The sequence below is a fragment of the Cherax quadricarinatus genome, chromosome 62 (assembly GCF_038502225.1).
Source record: "Cherax quadricarinatus isolate ZL_2023a chromosome 62, ASM3850222v1, whole genome shotgun sequence".
Classification (NCBI taxonomy): domain Eukaryota; kingdom Metazoa; phylum Arthropoda; class Malacostraca; order Decapoda; family Parastacidae; genus Cherax; species Cherax quadricarinatus.
The window spans coordinates 15,427,168-15,448,393 of record NC_091353.1 but is presented as its reverse complement, the minus strand read 5'-3'; the positions used below and the strand labels follow the sequence as shown (position 1 = coordinate 15,448,393).

At 39.6% G+C, this 21,226-nt stretch overlaps 1 protein-coding gene across 8 annotated transcripts in view; it reads right to left on the bottom strand.

Moving 5' to 3' along the window:
- The window catches only part of PICK1 (protein interacting with PRKCA 1), a 110,933-nt gene that overhangs the window by 25,735 nt on the left and 63,972 nt on the right, over positions 1 to 21,226 (bottom strand). For all 8 annotated transcript variants that reach the window (XM_070098459.1, XM_070098462.1, XM_070098460.1 and 5 more), the window contains 2 exons: positions 17,275 to 17,403; positions 383 to 656 (listed from right to left, as the gene is read on the bottom strand). In XM_070098459.1, coding sequence (XP_069954560.1) covers positions 383 to 656; positions 17,275 to 17,403 — 403 coding nt within the window. The remainder of the gene's footprint in view (positions 1 to 382; positions 657 to 17,274; positions 17,404 to 21,226) is intronic.

Here is a 21,226-nt window from a genome sequence, read left to right as displayed (position 1 = left end):
ACAATATAGCAATGTTCAACTGCACACATGATCTAAGTGAACATTTTAACATGGCTTCAGTAACTTATATAACCACAAACTTTATGTCTGGTGTATGTACAAGTGCTCCTTAATTTATGATGGAGTTCCAATAAACCCATGGTAGGTTGAAAATACTGTAAGTCAAACATGATGTGAAAATAAATAACCACCATCACTGAATAAGTAAATAAACAAATAATTACTGTAACTAAATACCAGTACTGAAAAGTAAATAAATGAATACAAGTTTATCCTATCAATAAATGTACAACACTGTACTGTGCAGCATTATAATCGCACCATCATAAAGTCGAAATACCATAAGTGAAACCATCGTAAAACGAGGGGCATCTTTACTTACTTCTATAAACAATTGCTAAATCAAAGAAGGCTTTTAGCAGTCGTTTAGTATGGTCCATGAGAGCCTGATACATCTCTTCAGTCCTCTGTAAATCATCCAGTTTTTTGACCAATGAGTCATTGCACAAAATGGCACGTGAGAGGCCCAGGGCATCTGCTGTTGAAGAAGAGAGATTTTCAACCAGTCGATGCTTGACCTTCTTCATGGCAATGTCCAAGGTCTTTCCTTGCTTAGGGTCTGCATGAAGTTTATTGTACTGAATGGAGACAGAACCCTGAAAGTAAAATACAATATACACCATTATACTGCTGCATGTACTAAGTGAGAGGGAAGAACGAAAAGGCAAGACTACGAGGAAATGAGGCAACTCAGTGAATAACTATTCCTGTATATTCATGGGGATGTGTTAAGTCTGCAGGCTAAACAGGTTTGATACAGTACAAGCATACCTCAGTAATACAGTGGGTTACATTCCAGTCAGCCGCCATAAAGTGAATATTACCAAAAAGTGAATCATAGCCTTTTTTTTCACTTGCCAGTGCATATAAAAGCCTAAAAACATGTTCACACTATCATTTATTAAGTGCACAATAAAATTGGGTCTAAAAAAATGATGCAAAAGTAAAAATAATAAATATTTTTTTAAAAACTGCCAAAAACCATCTTAAGAGCAAAGCAAGTGCCAAAAATAATAAACATGTAGAAGAGAGGGAGCCTACTTCCCAGTAAAAGTAGGTCTTAGACAGGGATGTGTAATGTCACCATGGTTGTTTAATATACAGGTCTCCCTCAACATTCGTGAGGGTTAGGGGATCAAGAGCCTCACGAATGTTGAAAAATCGCGAATGTTTGGTACCACAAAATATTGTAGGGAAATATATTACAATACTGCTTCCTTAACTTGTTGAACCACGAACAATCATAAAATGCATGAAAATGTCATAAATTGTACTAAATACATACATGTTATGGTTTAATAACATGTATTTTATTAAATACCACTGCCTCCACCACTGCCTCCACCACTGCCTCCACCACTGCCTCCACCACTGCCTCCACCAATGCCTCCACCACTTCCTCAACCACTGAGAGTCCCTACTACCCTCCCTCTGACCCCCACAACTGCCAGCCAGCCCTCCCACCAGTGTGGTGAGTGTTTTGTTTGTTCATTATTTGCTATTAAACTACAGTATAAATAATGTAAACCCATTCATGACTGCATATTGAAATGGCTATTCGGACAGGTATTGGACGGTGACATCATGTGTTTACTCTTGAACACAGCAAAGAATCAAACATTTCTGCTACTGTTAATAATAACAATAGTAATAATAATAATAATAATAATAATAATAATAATAATAATAATAATAATAATAATAGTAATAATAATAATAATAATAATAATAATAATAATAATAATAATAATAATGAATACTGTACGATAGAATTGAAGAAGGAAATTGTACAAAAATACGAGGGAGTAGTTGACGCATCGTCAGTGTGGCTTTGTTTATGCTGGAGTGAGCATTAGTCTCTGTGCTCTTCCAAACATTTCACAATAATTCATTGTGTTTAGTGTTTGTAGATTGAGTGTGACTGGAGTGGTAAAAGCAGTGGTTGAGGAAGTGGTTGAGGCAATGGGTGAGGCAGTGGGCGAGGCAGTGGGTGAGGCAGTGGGTGTTGCAACCCCTGAATGGATTGCAATGATTAATATGTATATATATATAATGTATATTATGATTATGATTATAATGTATATTACGTTTTCATATAATTTTATACTGCTTATATTTGCGATAATAGCTAAATCGTGAATATATTGCTTTATATTATTATTTGACTTATGTTGTTAGGTAGGATGTAACATATTATGTGCTCAGTTCAAGTCTTGATTGTCTAACTACTGTAATTATCGCTCTTTGCTTGTTAGACTGCCGGCTTCTGTTCTGAGCTGCAGCTGTCCACGGAGCTATCACGTGATCGAGGGGGGGTGTCCTCACCTCGCCTGAAGTATTCAGTCTGGTCTAGACTCTCTTGGTGGTTGGACAGATTGTCTGTCTCATTATTCTTGTTAGTTCTGTAGAACTCTGTTCACAGAACATTGTATAGACTTATTGATTTTCGACGTTGTACTGAGGTTGTGTGTCGCATAGACACTCTGAGCAACTCAGGTCCTGAGCTGTAGCTTCTGACCTAACTTGTACTGGTATCTGTGTACTGTCACAGTCTGGGATTTTCTTATGCTGAACTTAGATTCAGTAGTATGGGAGTTTTGTGACTTTCGTGGAGGATCTGCTGAGGGTCCCTACTTAGAGTCGTTATATTATCTCCTTGTTCCTGATTCTGTGTCGCAGTTGCTTGTTATATTGCTATTGGGCTTAACTTTCTTTTATTGTTCAAGCAGACTGTTCTGATTGCCAATTGGTCAAGAACTTAGTTTATTTGAGGACTTTGTCAGTCACTTGTTTAAGTCTAGTCGAGTCGTGAGACATAGCGAACTACTTAGAGCACTTACACACATACACAAACTTACTTGTATATATTTGTAATATCTTATTAAATCTTATTAAATCTAGACTTAATAAATTTATTAAATTTTAATTTCTCTAGTTAGTAGCCTACCAGTTGTAATCCTGAAGCACTATTGAATCATACTGATTTCTAATGAATAATTGAACAAGGATACTGACTAATTGTTACGAAAACCCAGTAACAGGCTGGATGCTAGAAGGGCAGTCCTTTCTAGTATTCACTGGAGATCTCTAAGCTTTTAGAATCGCGTTTTTTGTAACAAATGGGGGCCTGTCTGGGATGCTCTTGATCCAAGGTGTTGGAGAAATTGTCCAGTTTGACATACTAGTAACTCTATGATCAAACACTTTGAGTACTTTCCTAATCTGAAGACTTTGAGTTTAGTCTTGTACAACATACCATGTATGTACTTGACTGAGTCTCTTGATCCAAGGAGATGGAAATACTGTTTATGAGTTCTAACTCTAAGATATCCAACACTAAAATTCCTATTAGGATTATAGTTTCCCATAATCACTCTCTCGTAGTACATTTATTTTCGTGATGTATGCCGAAGTTAAACAGTTAATTGATACTCTGATTTTGTCTGAATTAAGTACATTAAAACTTCAGACGTGTTGGCGAGTAGCCAAATATCTCGGTGTGACGTATAACAGGAATTACACCGCAGAAACTGTCAGAGCATTAATTAAAGATATATTGTTTCCTGCTCATACAGAGATGTCTGATTATGATTCAGATTCAGAAAGCCTAGTGTCACAATTAGGAAGTATGACTCTATTTGATGAAGTAGAAGAAAGAGCAACTAAGGCAGAAGTGTCTGAGCCTAGTGTAGCTCAGTTCTCGCTCACTCCTTCCCTCACTGACACGTTAGTACAGAGTATAGCTGGTAGTATGACTCAGCCTAATACTAGTACTGTGTATGCTACACCTGTATCTACTTATCATAGACCAGATCTAGACTCTCTAGAGATGGCTGGACGAAGTGTCCGACCTAAGGACCGTCCAGACCACGTTAATTTCCCTACTCCTCCATTACCCACTGGTCCTATCTCTCAGGAACAGTTTGAGAGGTTAGAACGTCTCATTATGTTGCAGACTGCACAAATAGAGGCACAGAGGAAATTGAACGAAGAAGATTTCCAGAGAGAAAATGTTTGTCTGGGAAGACAACAGACTGATAGATCACAGGACACATTTAATGTGGAGAAAGCTGCATCCATGGTTCCTAAGTTTTTTGAGAGTGACTTAGACACCTATTTTGATGTGTTTGAGAACCAGGCACGTGCTATGAACTGGCCACGTAAGCACTGGGCTACTTTGTTGCACACAGCTTTGACAGGAAGAGCTCAAACTTGTACTGCTGCTTTACCTTTTGCCAAGTACATTAGTTATGACGCTGTCAAACAAACTATTCTAGAGACATATAACTTGTTGCCTGTAAGTTATCAACGTGCATTTTGTACGTTACAACGACGACAAGATCAAACTTGTGTAGAGTTTGCTCATGAGAAAAAAGTTGCATTTGAGAGGTGGTGTAGGTCTGCCAAGTGCAACAACTACGACAGCCTTGTTCAGTTGTTACTACATGAAGAGTTTAACAACTGTATGTCTGCTGACATACAAGAATATCTGATCGATCATACTACCTCGGATATTCTGGAAACTGCAGCATTAGCAGACAATTACGAGATTTCTCACAAACTTGTACGTACTAAAACACACAGAAACAAGGTAACTAAAGATTGTCCTAGAAGTTGGCAACCTAAATCAGCTGCTCATTGCCGGCCTGATGTATCTGCTACTGTAACTTCTCGTACCTTTACCAGGAAAACTCACAATCCTGAATCTGTCTCTGTGGCTAGACAGAAATCTGATATCGAGAAGAAGAAAGTAAAATGTACCTATTGTAACAGAAAAGTTGGAAAGAGATACGAGAAACAGTCGTGCGGCTGGCGCCCCCACTCAAGTCGTATCTTCTTCCGAGCAACAAAGGCACCAAAATCCTAGTAATACCTCTGATCTTACTGTTTTAGATAATGTTACTCAGGATAGATGACTAGCGTCAGAGAGTTTATCTGACGAAAAGATTCGTTCAGCGATGAGTCCTTACTTTTCGAGAGGTAAAGTAGGATTTGACGAATCACATCTAACTGAGATAATTTCTTTCAGAGACACTGGCAGTTATCTCACCTTATTAAGAAAAGATGTACTGACCATAACTGATGATACCTATTGCAAGATAGATGTATTGTTAGAAGCCTATGGAGGGGCTGTTATAAAAGTACCTCTTCACAAGGTATACACTGAAACAAGCTATTATACTGGTTATATTTCAGTGGATATATCCAGTGGTGTATTTCCCATCAGGTCAGTGGACTTGTTGATAGGGAACGATATCCTTCATGCTGGTATATGTAAAGAACCACTTGTGATTGATAATAACACTGATGATAATTATGCCATTGAAGCTTGTAGAGAGAAACCTATTTTATTTCCTCTCAGCGCAATTACTAGAGCTATGTCAAAGATTCAACAACCATCCTTGTCTCCTGTTGAGTTAGTGGATGACAATGATTTGGGCTTAAATATGTTGTTCAGTGACGCTCTGCGCCCCGGATCATTAACATTGACTCCCCCGTGTTATCAACCTAGTCAGGACACAACTGACGTTAAATTTCTAACTCATGATGATTTAATCAAGGATCAGTTTGTTGATCAGTCACTGGAAAGACTGAGAGATATAGCAGTTACTGAGAGTGAACCAAAGGATCTCGATAATTGTTACTATTATAGTAACGGTGTACTGATGGAGAAAAATACATGTAAGTTGTCAGCTGATAGTGTTTCCACCACAGTCAAGCATCTCGTAGTGTTACCAGTTACATTTCACGAACAAGCCATTGATTTTGCTCACAATAGTCCCACAGGAGGACATTTGGGTGTCAAGAAGACACTCGGTAAACTGGCAAAACATTTTACTTGGCCAAAGATGAAGGAAACAGTAGCTGATCATGTGCGACGTTGCCACGTGTGTCAAGTGACAGGCAAGCCAGCACACACATCTCCACCTACACCTCTTACTATGTTTACTAGTAGCAAAGTTCAGTTCATCTGGACTAGTGATTGTTCGGATTTGTTCAAAAGGTTGAAGCATCTGCTTTCCTCTGCTCCAGTGTTGAGTCCTAATTTCAATCTTCCCTTCTTTTTACGTATAGATGCGAGTGTTATGCATTGGGTGCTGTGCTGCTCCAACAGTCAACATCCACTGATATTCTCCATCCTATATGTTACTATTCATCTAAGCTCAAATGACACCAGAAAAATTATGCCACTATTGAGAAAGAGGCTCTAGCTCTTGTGGTGTCCTTAGAACATTTTGACGAGTATTTGGGCACTTCCCCATTTAAAATTTACGTAATTTTATGCCCAAATACCTTTTGTTACTTGCTATGTCAAATTCAGTAGAGTAACTTAATCCCTCCAGCCCATATTAACTATGTATACTCATGTCATGTCTAATTATTATATTTATACATTCACAGTAGTGATGTGTATGAGGAGGAGACATAAGCTGAGTGATGAGTGGGTAGTGTCGTGTGGGCAATGTTACTGCTTGGCGGAACACTGTCCTGCCGCAGACCCCCCCCCTCACTACACACCTTAAGCTGTTTCATACTCAGATGTCCATACTGCCTCGCATTCCACAACCACTACTTAAGAGTGGAATGCTGTCTCCTGTCTATAGCACAAGACTATTATGCTTGTCTACGCTATCCTGTCTCTACACTGATGTACATAACCACGAGTATGCAGTGATACGATACTGTGTACTGCCCTAGTACTAGGGGTATAACTTATAGTGAAACAGACACTGTTAAATTATAGAAGTGGTTGGCACAAGAGTGACTCTGATTAATGTTTATATTAATTTGTATTGATATGAGTAATCAGTAATGTGAAAGACATTAATGCAACTCCTAGTGCGACCGTTTGTCGTAGTGGGGGGTGTTGCAACCCCTGAATGGATTGCAATGATTAATATGTATATATATATACAGTGGTCCCTCGTTGTTCGTAATTAATCCGTTCCTGGAGCCGTTACTATAAACGAAATTTACGATTTACGAATCAATTTTCCCCATAAGAAATAATGTAAATACAATTAATCCGTTCCTGACACCCAGAAGTATTAAAACAAAAAATTTTTAACATGAAATATACATGTAGTACATAAACAATACTATGGGAAATGATGAATGAAACATTAACAGCATAACACTTACCTTTATTGGAGATTCTTCTTAGTGTATGGGAGACTGGAGGAGGAGAGAGAGTGGATTGTTTATAGTTTGGAAGGGAAATCCCCTTCCATCAACACCTCAGGTACCATTTGCTTTTCTGGGGTTGCTTCTCTTCTCTGTTTCTTCATGCCACTAGGATCACCTTGAGAGTCACTGGAGTCCTGTCTCACAAAATAACTGTGGAGAGAGTTCTGTTTCTGGCATCTCTTTAACACTTCCCTAAAATGGCCCAAGACTTTGTCACTGTACATGTTGCCAACCTGGTTTGCAACAACCTTGTTAGGGTGATGTTTCTCCATAAAGCTTTCCATCTTACCCCACATAGTAAAAATCTCTTTAATTTCTGAAGAAGGCACCTTCTTCCATCTCTCTTCCTCCTCCTCTGCAGCAAGATTCTGAGCTGCGAAGTGTTGCTCTTCCTGCTGAAGCTCTTGCAGCTCCTCAGTGGTGAGCTCTTCATTGTGGTCTTCCACCAATTCTTCCACATCCTCCAAACTCACATCCAACCCCATGGAACTCCCCAGTGCCACAATTGATTTTACAACAGACATAGGCTCATCAGGGTCAGTCCCAAACCCTTCAAAATCCCTCTTGTCGACACAATCTGGCCACAATTTTCTCCAGGCAGAGTTCAAAGTCCTGGTAGTCACTCCCTCCCAAGCCATACCTATAAGGGTTATGCAGTGGAGGATGCTGAAGTGTTCTCTCCAAAATTCCCTTAGGGTCAAGTGAGTGTCTGTGGTCACAGTCAAGCACCTGTGAAACATTGCTTTTGTGTAGAGTTTTTTAAAGTTTGCAATAACCTGCTGGTCCATGGGTTGGAGGAGAGGAGTGGTATTCGGGGGCAAGAACTTTACTGTGATGAACCCATACTCCTCGAAAATTAGGTCTTCCAAGTTTGGAGGATGAGCAGGTGCATTGTCCATTACTAGCAGGCACTTGAGATCCAATTTCTTTTCCAGGAGATACTCCTTCACACTAGGGCCAAACACTTCATTGAACCACTCGACGAAAATTTCCCTCGTGACCCATGCCTTACTATTAGATTTCCAAAACACACAAATTTGCTCTTCATAACATTGCTTTTCCTGAACACTCTGGGATTTTCAGAATGGTACACTAGTAATGGCTTCACTTTGAAATCCCCACTAGCATTAGCACAGAACATTAGCATCAGCCTGTCTTTCATAGGCTTGTGTCCTGGCATTGCCTTTTCCTCTTGTGTAATGAAGGTCCTCTTTGGCATTTTCTTCCAAAAGAGGCCTGTTTTGTCACAATTGAACACTTGTTCAGGTTTCAGTCCTTCAGCCTCTATGTACTCCTGGAATTCATGCACATATTTTTCAGCCGCCTTGTGGTCTGAACTGACAGCCTCACCATGCCTTACCACACTGTGTATGCCAGTACAGTTCTTAAATCTCTCAAACCAGCCTTTGCTGGCCTTAAATTCACTCACTTCACCACTATTTGCAGGCAATTTCTTTACCAAATCTTCATGCAACTACCTAGCCTTTTCACAAATAAACGAAGTCATAAGAGTATCTCCTGCTAATTGTTTCTCATTTATCCACACCAATAATAACTTCTCAACCTCTTCCAGTACTGGTGATCTCATTTTTGTCAGCATAGTTACTCCCTTTGCAACAACAGCATCCTTTATTTCATTTTTCTTGGCCACTATGGAACATAAGGTTCTGTAGGGTTTCTTATACATCCTGGACAGTTCGACCACACTTGTACCACTTTCATATTGTTCAATGATGGTTTTCTTAAATTCAATCGTATTTCTCACCTTCTTTACCACAGGCTTGACACTAGGAGCTTTCTTTGGAGCCATGGTAGCTTATTTAGTACTTGCAAGCACTAAAATAAATGGAATATTATGAAATATTTCGCTGGAGCATGTGAGGGGACCTTCGCTCACTGGTAAACAATGCCAGACTGGCTGCCGCCCTGGCTCACGCCGTGGGTACGCGTCCCGGACGAACTACGACTCGCGAGTCAACCTATGAAAAGCGAGTCCATGTTTATACGAAAATACCTCTACGATTGGCGAATTTTACGATTGCCGGGAACTACGAAAAGCGGGGAACCACTGTAATGTATATTATGATTATGATTATAATGTATATTACGTTTGCATATAATTTTATACTGCTTATATTTGCGATAATAGCTAAATCGTGAATATATTGCTTTATATTATTATTTGACTTATGTTGTTAGGTAGGATGTAACATATTATGTGCTCAGTTCAAGTCTTGATTGTCTAACTACTGTAATTATCGCTCTTTGCTCGTTAGACTGCCGGCTTCTGTTCTGAGCTGCAGCTGTCCACGGAGCTATCACGTGATCGAGGGAAAGGGGGGTGTCCTCACCTCGCCTGAAGTATTCAGTCTGGTCTAGACTCTCTTGGTGGTTGGACAGATTGTCTGTCTCATTATTCTTGTTAGTTCTGTAGAACTCTGTTCACAGAACATTGTATAGACTTAGTGATTTTCGACGTTGTACTGAGGTTGTGTGTCGCATAGACACTCTGAGCAACTCAGGTCCTGAGCTGTAGCTTCTGACCTAACTTGTACTGGTATCTGTGTACTGTCACATTCGGGGATTTTCTTATGCTGAACTTAGATTCAGTAGTATGGGAGTTTTGTGACTTTTGTGGAGGATCTGCTGAGGGTCCCTACTTAGAGTCGTTATATTATCTCCTTGTTCCTGATTCTGTGTCACAGTTGCTTGTTATATTGCTATTGGGCTTAGCTTTCTTTTATTGTTCAAGCAGACTGTTCTGATTGCCAGTTGGTCAAGAACTTAGTTTATTTGAGGACTTTGTCAGTCACTTGTTTAAGTCTAGTCAAGTCGTGAGACATAGCGAACTACTTAGAGCACTTACATACACAAACTTACTTGTACGTATTTGTAATATCTTATTAAATGTTAATGTACCAGACGGTACTTAAGAATTATAAATGTGATATGTGCTTTCAGCACAATAATACTGTACTCGAGAGAAGTGATTAATATTATTTTGATTACTGTGATTATTATTAATTTAATTTAATATGATATACCTCTAGACTTAATAAATTTATTAAATTTTAATTTCTCTAGTTAGTAGCCTACCAGTTGTAATCCTGAAGCACTACTGAATCATACTGAATTCTAATGGATAATTGGACAAGGATACTGATTAATTGTTACGAAAACCCAGTAACAGGCTGGATGCTAGAAGGGCAGTCCTTTCTAGTATTCACTGGAGATATCTAAGCTTTTAGAATCGCGTTTTTTGTAACAGTGGGTAAGGCAGTGGTTGAGGCAGTGGGTGAGGCAGTGGTTGAGGCAGTGGGTGAGGCACTGGTAGAGGCAGCAGTTTAGGCAGCGGTTGAGGCAATGGTAGAGGCAGCAGTTGAGGCAGTGGTATTTAATAAGATGTTATAAATAATAATAATACATATTTTAACATGTATTATTATTATTATTATTATTATTATTATTATTATTATTATTAACAACACTAATAATAATAAGTGGGTGAGATGTTATCAACAAATTTTGTTGAAAATAAGAAAAAGTTTTGGAGTGAGATTAACAAGTTAAGGAAGCCTAGAGAACAAATGGATTTGTCAGTTAAAAATAGGAGAGGAGAATTATTAAATGGAGAGTTAGAGGTATTGAGGAATTGTTAAATGTTGATGAAGATAGGGAAGCTGTGATTTCGTGTATAGGGCAAGGAGGAATAACATCTTGTAGGAGTGAGGAAGAGCCAGTTGTGAGTGTGGGGGAAGTTCGTGAGGCAGTAGGTAAAATGAAAGGGGGTAAGGCAGCCGGGATTGATGAGATAAAGATAGAAATGTTAAAAGCAGGTGGGGATATAGTTTTGGAGTGGTTGGTGCAATTATTTAATAAATGTATGGAAGAGGGTAAGGTACTTAGGGATTGGTAGAGAGCATGCATAGTTCCTTTGTATAAAGGGAAAGGGGACAAAAGAGAATGCAAAAATTATAGGGGGATAAGTCTGTTGAGTATACCTGGTAAAGTGTATGGTAGAGTTATTATTGAAAGAATTAAGAGTAAGACAGAGAATAGGATAGCAGATGAACAAGGAGGCTTTAGGAAAGGTATGGGGTGTGTGGACCAGGTGTTTACAGTGAAATATATAAGTGAGCAGTATTTAGATAAGGCTAAAGAGGTTTTTGTGGCATTTATGGATTTGGAAAAGGTGTATGACAGGGTGGATAGGGGGGAAATGTGGCAGATGTTGCAGGTGTATGGTGTAGGAGGTAGGTTACTGAAAGCAGTGAAGAGCTTTTACGAGGATAGTGAGGCTCAAGTTAGAGTATGTAGGAAAGAGGGAGATTATTTCCCAGTAAAAGTAGGCCTTAGACAAGGATGGGTGATGTCACCGTGGTTGTTTAATATATTTATAGATGGGGATGTAAGAGAAGTAAATGCGAGGGTCTTGGCAAGAGGCGTGGAGTTAAAAGATAAAGAATCACACATAAAGTGGGAGTTGTCACAGTTGCTCTTTGCTGATGACACTGTGCTCTTGGGAGATTCTGAAGAGAAGTTGCAGAGGTTGGTGGATGAATTTGGTAGGGTATGCAAAAGAAGAAAATTAAAAGTGAATACAGGAAAGAGTAAGGTTATGAGGATAACAAAAAGATTAGGTAATGAAAGATTGGATATCAGATTGGAGGGAGAGAGTATGGAGGAGGTGAATGTATTCAGATATTTGGGAGTGGACTTGTCAGCGGATGGGTCTATGAAAGATGAGGTGAATCATAGAATTGATGAGGGGAAAAGGGTGAGCGGTGCACTTAGGAGTCTGTGGAGACAAAGAACTTTGTCCTTGGAGGCAAAGAGGGGAATGTATGAGAGTATAGTTTTACCAATGCTCTTATATGGGTGTGAAGCATGGGTGATGAATGTTGCAGCGAGGAGAAGGCTGGAGGCAGTGGAGATGTCATGTCTGAGGGCAATGTGTGGTGTGAATGTAATGCAGAGAATTCGTAGTTTGGAAGTTAGGAGAAGGTGCGGGATTACCAAAACTGTTGTCCAGAGGGCTGAGGAAGGGTTGTTGAGGTGGTTCGGACATGTAGAGAGAATGGAGCGAAACAGAATGACTTCAAGAGTGTATCAGTCTGTAGTGGAAGGAAGGCAGGGTAGGGGTCGGCCTAGGAAAGGTTGGAGGGAGGGGGTAAAGGAGGTTTCGTGTGCGAGGGGCTTGGACTTCCAGCAGGCATGCGTGAGCATGTTTGATAGGAGTGAATGGAGACAAATGGTTTTTAATACTTGACGTGCTGTTGGAGTGTGAGCAAAGTAACATTTATGAAGGGATTCAGGGAAACCGGCAGGCCGGACTTGAGTCCTGGAGATGGGAAGTACAGTGCCTGCGCTCTGAAGGAGGGGTGTTAATGTTGTAGTTTAAAAACTGTAGTGTAAAGCACCCTTCTGGCAAGACAGTGATGGAGTGAATGATGGTGAAAGTTTTTCTTTTTCGGGCCACCCTGCCTTGGTGGGAATCGGCCAGTGTGTTAATAATAAAAAATAAATAATTATTAATAACATGTATGTTATTAAATACCACTGCCTCAACCACTGCCTCAACCACTGCCTCAACCACTGCCTCAACCGCTGCCTCACCCACTGCCTCAACCGCTGCCTCACCCACTGCCTCACCCACTGCCTCACCCACTGCCTCAACCGCTGCCTCGCCCACTGCCTCACCCACTGCCTCAACCGCTGCCTCACCCATTGCCTCAACCGCTTCTTCAACCACTGCCTCTACCACTCCAGTCGCACTCAATCTACAAGCACCAAACACAATGAATTACGTATTGTGAAATGTTTGGAAGAGCATGGAGACTAATGCTCATTCCAGCATAAACAAAGCCACACTGACGATGTGTCAACCACTCCCTCATATTTTTGTACAATTTCCTTCTTCAATTCTATCGCATTTATTATTATTATTATTATTATTATTATTACTATTGTTATTATTAGCAGTAGCAGAAATGTTTGATTCTTTGCTGTGTTGAAGAGTAAACACATGATGTCACTGTCCAATACCTGTCCGAATAGCCATTCCAATATGCAGTCATGAATGGGTTTACATTATTTATACTGCAGTTTAATAGCAAATAATGAACAAACAAAACACTCACCACACTGGTGGGAGGGCTGGCTGCCAGTTGCGGGGGTCGGAGGGAGGGTAGTAGGTACTCGCAGGTGGCGGGAAACTTAAATATGATTTGGCGGCTGGGAATTTGGAGGCTGGGAATTTGGTGGTTAGGAATTCGCAAATGTGTGTGAAGCCCGCGAAAGTTGAAAACGCGAATGTTGAGGGAGACCTGTATTTATAGATGCGGTTGTAAAAGAAGTAAATACTAGGGTGTTCAGGAGAGGGGTGGGATTAAATTATGGGGAATCAAGTGCAAAATAGGAATTGACACAGTTACTTTTTGCTGATGATACTGTGCTTATGGGAGATTCTAAAGAAAAATTGCAAAGGTTAGTGGACGAGTTTGGGAGTGCGTGTAAAGGCAGAAAGTTGAAAGTGAACATAGAAAAGAGTAAGGTGATGAGGGTATCAAATGATTTAGATAAAGAAAAATTGGATATCAAATTGGGGAGGAGGAGTATGGAAGAAGTGAATGTTTTCAGATATTTGGGAGTTGACGTGTCAGCGGATGGATTTATGAAGGATGAGGTTATCATAGAATTGATGAAGGAAAAAAGGCGAGTGGTGCATTGAGGTATATGTGAAGACAAGAAACGTTATCTATGGAGGCAAAGAAGGGAATGTATGAAAGTATAGTAGTACCAACACTCTTATATGGGTGTGAAGCTTGGGTTGTGAATGCTGCAGTGAGGAGGCAGTTGGAGACAGTGGAGATGTCCTGTCTAAGGGCAATGTGTAGTGTAAATATTATGCAGAAAATTCGGAGTGTGGAAATTAGGAGAAGGTGTGGAGTTAATAAAAGCATTAATCAGAGGGCTGAAGAGGGGTTGTTGAGGTGGTTTGGCCATTTAGAGAGAATGGATCAAAGTAGAATGACATGGAGAGCGTATAAATCTGTAGGAGAAGGAAGGCGGGGTAGGGGTCGTCCTCAAAAAGGTTGGAGGTAGGGGGTAAAGGTTTTGTGGACGAGGGGCTTGGACTTCCAGCAAGCATGAGCGTGTTAGATAGGAGTGAATGGAGACACATGGTATTTGGGACCTGACGAGCTGTTGGAGTGAGAGCAGGGTAATATTTAGTGAAGGGATTCAGGGAAACCGGTTATTTTTATACAGCTGGACTTGAGTCCTGGAAAGGGGAAGTACAATGCCTGCACTTTAAAGGAGGGGTTTGGGATATTGGCAGTTTGGAGGGATATGTTGTGTATCTTTATACGTATATGCTTCTAAACTGTTGTATTCTGAGCACCTCTGCAAAAACAGTGATTATGTGTGAGTGAGGTGAAAGTGTTGAATGATGATGATAAAAGTATTTTCTTTTTTGGGGATTTTCTTTCTTTTTGGGTCACCCTACCTAGGTGGGAGACGGATGACTTGTTAAAAAAGAAAAAAGAAAATAACTTAAACGTGTTATATTAGCAAGTGCTCTAATGTGGACGCTGTTAACAAAGTATGTCTGTACAGAGAAAAGACAATAGCTTCAGTTCCTTGGAATAAAATCACAGGCCTGAAAATTTTAGGACTCTCTTGCCATAAGCTCAAACTCTACACATTCTATGATTTGTTTACAATCGTATTAAGATTTCATGAATCAGATTCAATTCCTTGGACCAGGAGCTTTTCTCTTGGGTAGCTTTAAAATGAGATCAGACAAATATATGCACGAGTAGAAAGGACTGGGTATGATTTGTACCTGAGGTGCTAAAGCAAATTCTTGGGTAACTTTGGGAAAAGGTTGGACAAATATGTGGGTGGGAAGGGGTGGTGTTGACAAGGAGCTGCCTTGTACTGGACAGAAGGTCTGCTGCAGTGTTCCTCCATTCTTATGTTCTTATCAAGAATGCACTTCCCAAAAATGCACATGAGAATGAAAAAAGGAAATCTAGACTACAGAAATAAAAAACAGCTCCATGAAAGGAGAATGACAGGCCCTAACTGGGTGGAATGAAATACAGCCTCTCCTCACTTAGCGACGTACTCGTTTACCAATACCTTGGACTTACAACGGGTTCTCTGACCCGTATTTATACCTAAATAATGTATATTAGAGCTGATTTCCTCTATTCTGTTTATTTCAATATACAGAACACTACTGTAAAAACATTTAAAAATATACCAGAAATGTTAGAAATGATGCAGAGGTGACATTAAAACAGTATCAAAGATGGTTGACACAAACCCACTACCATTACAGTATGCTCCTCACTTAGAGATGAACTCGTTTAATGACATGGTCTTAGGAATGTAACTCCACCGTTAAGTGAGGGGAGGCTGCATTATACAATATGTAACATTCAGTTAAGAATATAAAACAATGTAGAAAGACCAAAAATAAATTTCTTCTTTCTTTTGCAGTAAGGAGAATAAAGTCACAATATCGTGGCTAGATGTATATGAATGGTATGCAACACTGACAAGATGAAGAATTAGACACATGTGCAACATCAGGGTATCTTAATTTGTAGACGTTTCACCATCCAGTGACTTTATCAATACAAATTCAAGGACATAATGGGAAAACCATAGAACTACTGTTTTTTCTATCATATAAGGCACACGAGTGTTGGCTGCTTGCTGACATGATGTTCCCAAGCAGTTGTAATGTGACGTTAGTGAACAACTGCTTAAGAATAACCCAAAGCCTACCCTTGACCCTGCCACTGAACATGTAAGGCACAGGCTGATTTTCTAACAATGAAATCCTCCGAGGTATCTTCCATCATGTCATTCACATACACAAGCAACAGTACCGGACCTATGACTGACCCTTGTAGAACCCCACTCTACACATGCACCCACTCTGACACCTCGTCTCGTACCAACACACGTTGTTCCCTTCCTGTCAGTTATTCCCTGACATAGAAATTCTGGTTGACTGTTAAATCTTGTGGAAAAGATTGTGGTGTGTTAGGTCTTCAATGAGAAATGTGCAAATGCACTACAGTACTACACAGTACTGTAGTGTGAATGTACCTGTAACATACTGTATTATGGAATAGCATCAAGCTTCTAATTTCAGAGCATGGCCTGAGGTGCTAAACAAGTAAGGGTTTAGCACTTCCCTTGATTATAATAATAATAATAATAATAATAATAATAATTATTGTAGATAGTAGGTTGGTAGACAGTAACCACCCAGGGAGGTACTACCGTACTGCCAAGCGAGTGTAAAACAGAAGCCTGTATTTGTTTTACATGATGGTAGGATTGGTGGTGTCTTTTTTCTGTTTCATAAACATGCAAGATTTCAGGTACATCTTATTACTTCTACTTACACTTAGGTCACACTACACATGCATGTACAAATATATATAAAAGACACACCCCTCTGGGTTTTCTTCTATTTTCTTAATAGTTCTTTTTTAATTTCCTCTTATCTCCATGGGGAAGTAGAACAGTATTCTTCCTCCGTAAGCCATGCATATTGTAAGAGGCGACTAAAATGCTGGGAGCAAGGGGCTAGTGACCCCCTTCTCCTGTATACATTAATAAAGTTAAAAAGAGAAACTTTCATTTTTTGGGAGGGGGGCCACCCCGCCTCGGTGGGATACAACTGGTTTGTTGAAAGAATAATAATAATAATAATAATAATACATGCAATAGTAATAATAATTCATATACTGTACTAAACCTTCCATATACACATCAAAAGAAATTATTATTTCCATAATTCAAACATGCACAATTTCATTTCATAAGCTAAGTGTGTAGTACACATGAATTCTTACAAAGCACAAGAACTCAATCATTAAGTGCTTCCTGACTCACTGTTTCTACTGAGCTCTGCTTAAGAGTATTTTTCATACACTATTTGCAAACACAAAGTCATTCATTCATAGTAGCACAAAATGGTACCAAAATGCAGTAACTAACCTCAGACCTCTGAATGAGGTGAGCCACCTCCTGCTTGGACTTTCCCTTGACATTGACTCCATTAACTCCAGTGATTTCATCTCCACTCTGAAGGGTGCCTTCTCGTGATGCTGCAGTGTTGTCAAATACCTGAGAAGAAAAAACTGGTTGTCATTAAAATGTTAGAGGCTGCATTTTGTTGTTCCTATTAACTTAACACAGGAGGGGCCCCACTTATACAGCAGGTTAGGTTCCAGGTTACTGCTGTAAAGTGAGAATCGCTGTAAAATACAACATAGCTTTTTATCACTTTCAAATACAGTGGAACCTCTACTTATGAGTGCATCCATGTGCGAGTTTTTCCAGATACGAGCAGCTGCTCGGTCGATTTTTTGCTTTCAGACGCGAGCAAAATTTCCAGATGTGAGCGGGCCTTACAGGAGGTTAATTGACACTGGTGAGGGGACTCTTGCTCTTAAGCTAGGAAATTGGATCTCATTGTTTTTTGGACTATCTTATTGAAACTTTGGCAATGTATGATGAAAAGATGCTTCTTAACGTACACCAAAAATGAAAGAAATCGGACCATAAATAACGGAGTTCACTTCTCAGCCATTAGCCTCCCATTAGCAGTATATTTTCATATGGTTTTTATGGTTGTATTTTCGTTTTATTTGGTCTCATGTGATAGAATGGAAGATATACTACAAAAATAAATATGATTTTAATTGGTTTCACGATGAAAAGTACCTTGAAATTGAGCTCAAAATAGCAAAAATGTTCGATTCTTTGGCAACATCAGTGGTAGACATCATGAGGTAGCAGTGGCAGACAACATGAAGCAGCAGTGGCAAAGTATAGCATTAAGAGTGTAGCAATTAAGTGTATTTTATTCATTCTAGTGTATATATCATGTTTCTATGTTATTAATATTGTTTATTTTGTCATATTACATGAATTGTGATAGATAAATAAGCTGTAGAGTTGATATTAGGGAAATTATTAAAGTATTTTCTCAGTTATTTTTATATAGCCGGACTTGTATCCTGGAAATGGGAAGTACAATGCCTGCACTCTAAAGGAGGGGTTCGGGATATTAGCAGTTTGGAGGAATATGTTGTGTATCTTTATACGTATATGCTTCTAAACTGTTGTGTTCTGAGCACCTCTGCAAAAACAGTGATTATGTGTGAGTGAGGTGAAAGTGTTGAATGATGATGAAAGTATTTTCTTTTTGGGGATTTTCTTTCTTTTTGGGTCACCCTGCCTCGGTGGGAGACGGCCGACTTGTTGAAAAAAAACAAAAAAAAATTCTCGTGCCTGGAATTCCACTGGGACGAATTAATTCCATTTCAATTAATTTAAATGAGGAAAACTGACCCTGCAAACGAGCAAATCCAGTTGCGAGCAAGGTCATGGAACTGATTAAACTCGTAAGTAGAGGTTCCACTGTACATATAAAAGCCTGATTACATATTTACACTATCATATATTAAGTGAGCAATAGAACTAGGCCTAAAAAATGCATAGACAGTACACACATTACTTAAAATATTATCATCCTTAACTTATAGTGAGTGGTGACTATATTTATTGTAGGAAGTCGGAATAAATGAGGAATGGATATGTAATTGAAAACTACTGCATTAGCAATATGCTGTAAAATGGGGCCCACCTGTACATGCTAACTTGAGAGAGATAGATAAATCATGTCTAGAATAATAAAAGTCACAATACCATTTCAAAAACATACACAAATAACCCGTACATAGAAGAGAGGACATTTCAGTCTGACTTGGACCACTTACAAAGTCACACTAACGAAAAGGAGAGAAGGAAGGGTATATATAGGCGCTGTTACCAACTTGCCTTTTCTTCTCTTAAATGAAACACTAACATTGTCATGCTATCTTCTGACAAAGGTAATTCGGTAGTTATCCTTGATCGCGAGGATTACCTCCGTAAAGCTGATGTCTTGCTCTCTGGACTCATGTACCTACATTCCTTTCATTTCCAACCCTCTTGATTACATAAAGAGAACTTTCAACAAGAAACTAAGGACTCTCTCCAACCTCTGTCCTCCTGACTTTGACCTTGTTCAATGTTTTTGTGTCATCTACCCCTCTCTGCCCTATTTCTATGGCCTTCCTAAAACTCATAAACCTGATATTCCTCTACATCCTATCATATCCTCTAGTCTAGAGGTTCTGTCTCTTAATTCTCTTGCTCCTTGGCTGGCCAGAACCCTCACTCCCTTTCTTGGTACTTTTTCTCCTGCCCACCTCCATCACTCTCAAGGCTTCATCGAATGGGTTCGCTCTCTCCCGACCTGTAAGATACTTAGTCTTGACGTTGAGTCCCTCTTCACCCATGTCCCTCTTGATGATGTCCTTGATTTTCTTAGAAGGCCCATGAAGGGTTTCTTCATCTCCCTATACCTACTGATGTCTTTCTTGATCTTATCTGCCTCTGTGTGGACTCTAATTCCTTTTCTTTCCAAGAGAAATGTTATTCTCAAACCTTCGGTGTCGCTATGGGCTCTCCTCTTTCTCCTGTCCTTGCTAATCTTTACATGGAATACTTCGAGACTGTTCTTCTTCCTACTATCAATGTGCATCCTTCACTCTGGCTCCGCTATGTAGATAACATCTTAGCTCTATGGCCTCGTGACTCTAGTCTCTTCCAACAATTTCTTGATGCTCTTAATAATCTTGCCCCTTCCATTAAGTTTAAAGCTTAATGGGAATCTAATTCTTTGCTTCCTTTCCTTGATGTCCATGTTCACTGCTCAGATACAGGTTTTTGCCTTTTCCATTTACTGCAAGCTTATGCACAGTGGCATATACATTCACCACTTTTCTTATCATGCTTCCTCTGTCAAGAAAAGTGATCTTATCTCCCTCTTTCTCCATGCTCTCCACATTTGTGATCCTCAGTTCCTTCTGTCTTTGTAATACTCACTTGTGCTTTATAGTAACCTGTTTACATTAATGTTTTATCACTGATTTCATCATTGCTTAGTTAATCTTAAGTTAATTTTAAGCCAGCCCGTAATGCTATGCATAGTATAAGTGGCTTTGGCATACTGCTCTTACCTGTATTTGTTGTACCTCTGTATGTGTGCTCAAATTTTTAAATAAATAAATAAATAAATAAATAAATCAGAAATTTCCACTCTTCATAATTTATTTTCCCGTCTTGGCTACTCTTCCCATTTCATAGATTCTGCCTTCTCACGTGCTAAACGTAATTTCTTCTCTCCCAAACTCTCTACTCCTGGGAACTCTTCTGTCCTGTGCCTTCCCTACATTTCCGGTCTTTCTAATCTCAACAACTCTCTCCGTTCCTTAGACATCAAATTTACTTTCCACCAGACTAACACTCTTCGCACTAATCAAGTTCATACCTCTCCTCCCTCTACAGATGCTCCTGGTGTCTACTCTATTTCTTGTTCTTCCTGTCCTCTTCAATACTCTGGAGAAACTTGCCGATCTCTTTCTGACAGACTTAGGGAGCACAAAAGTAGTGTTAGGCTTGCCGACACTAACAATGCTCTTTTCTGTCACGTCAGAGATCACAGTCGTCCTATCGACTGGTCTTCTGGTTGAATCCTCCCTAATATACAACTTTCCTTGTATGAATCTTAGTCCTGGTTTTGTCTCTGTAGATGCCTTCCTTTCTCACTACACTGTAAAATGCTCCAAACTTCAGAACACCCATGACTTAACCTGATTCCTCCTTTTTCTTCTCCCTCTTCCCTTTTCCTCTTTCCTTTTTCTCCTTTAGGCTGTCTTTCTTCTGCCTGTGTATTTCTTCCTTCTTTCTGTATTTATTTATTCCCCCCCCCTCTGTGTTCTTGCTCTTACCCTCTGTAGGCACCTAGCTTCCATGTAGTGCTCCTCTTTCTTAGTACAGTGGACCCCCGGTTAACGATATTTTTTCACTCCAGAAGTATGTTCAGGTGCCAGTACTG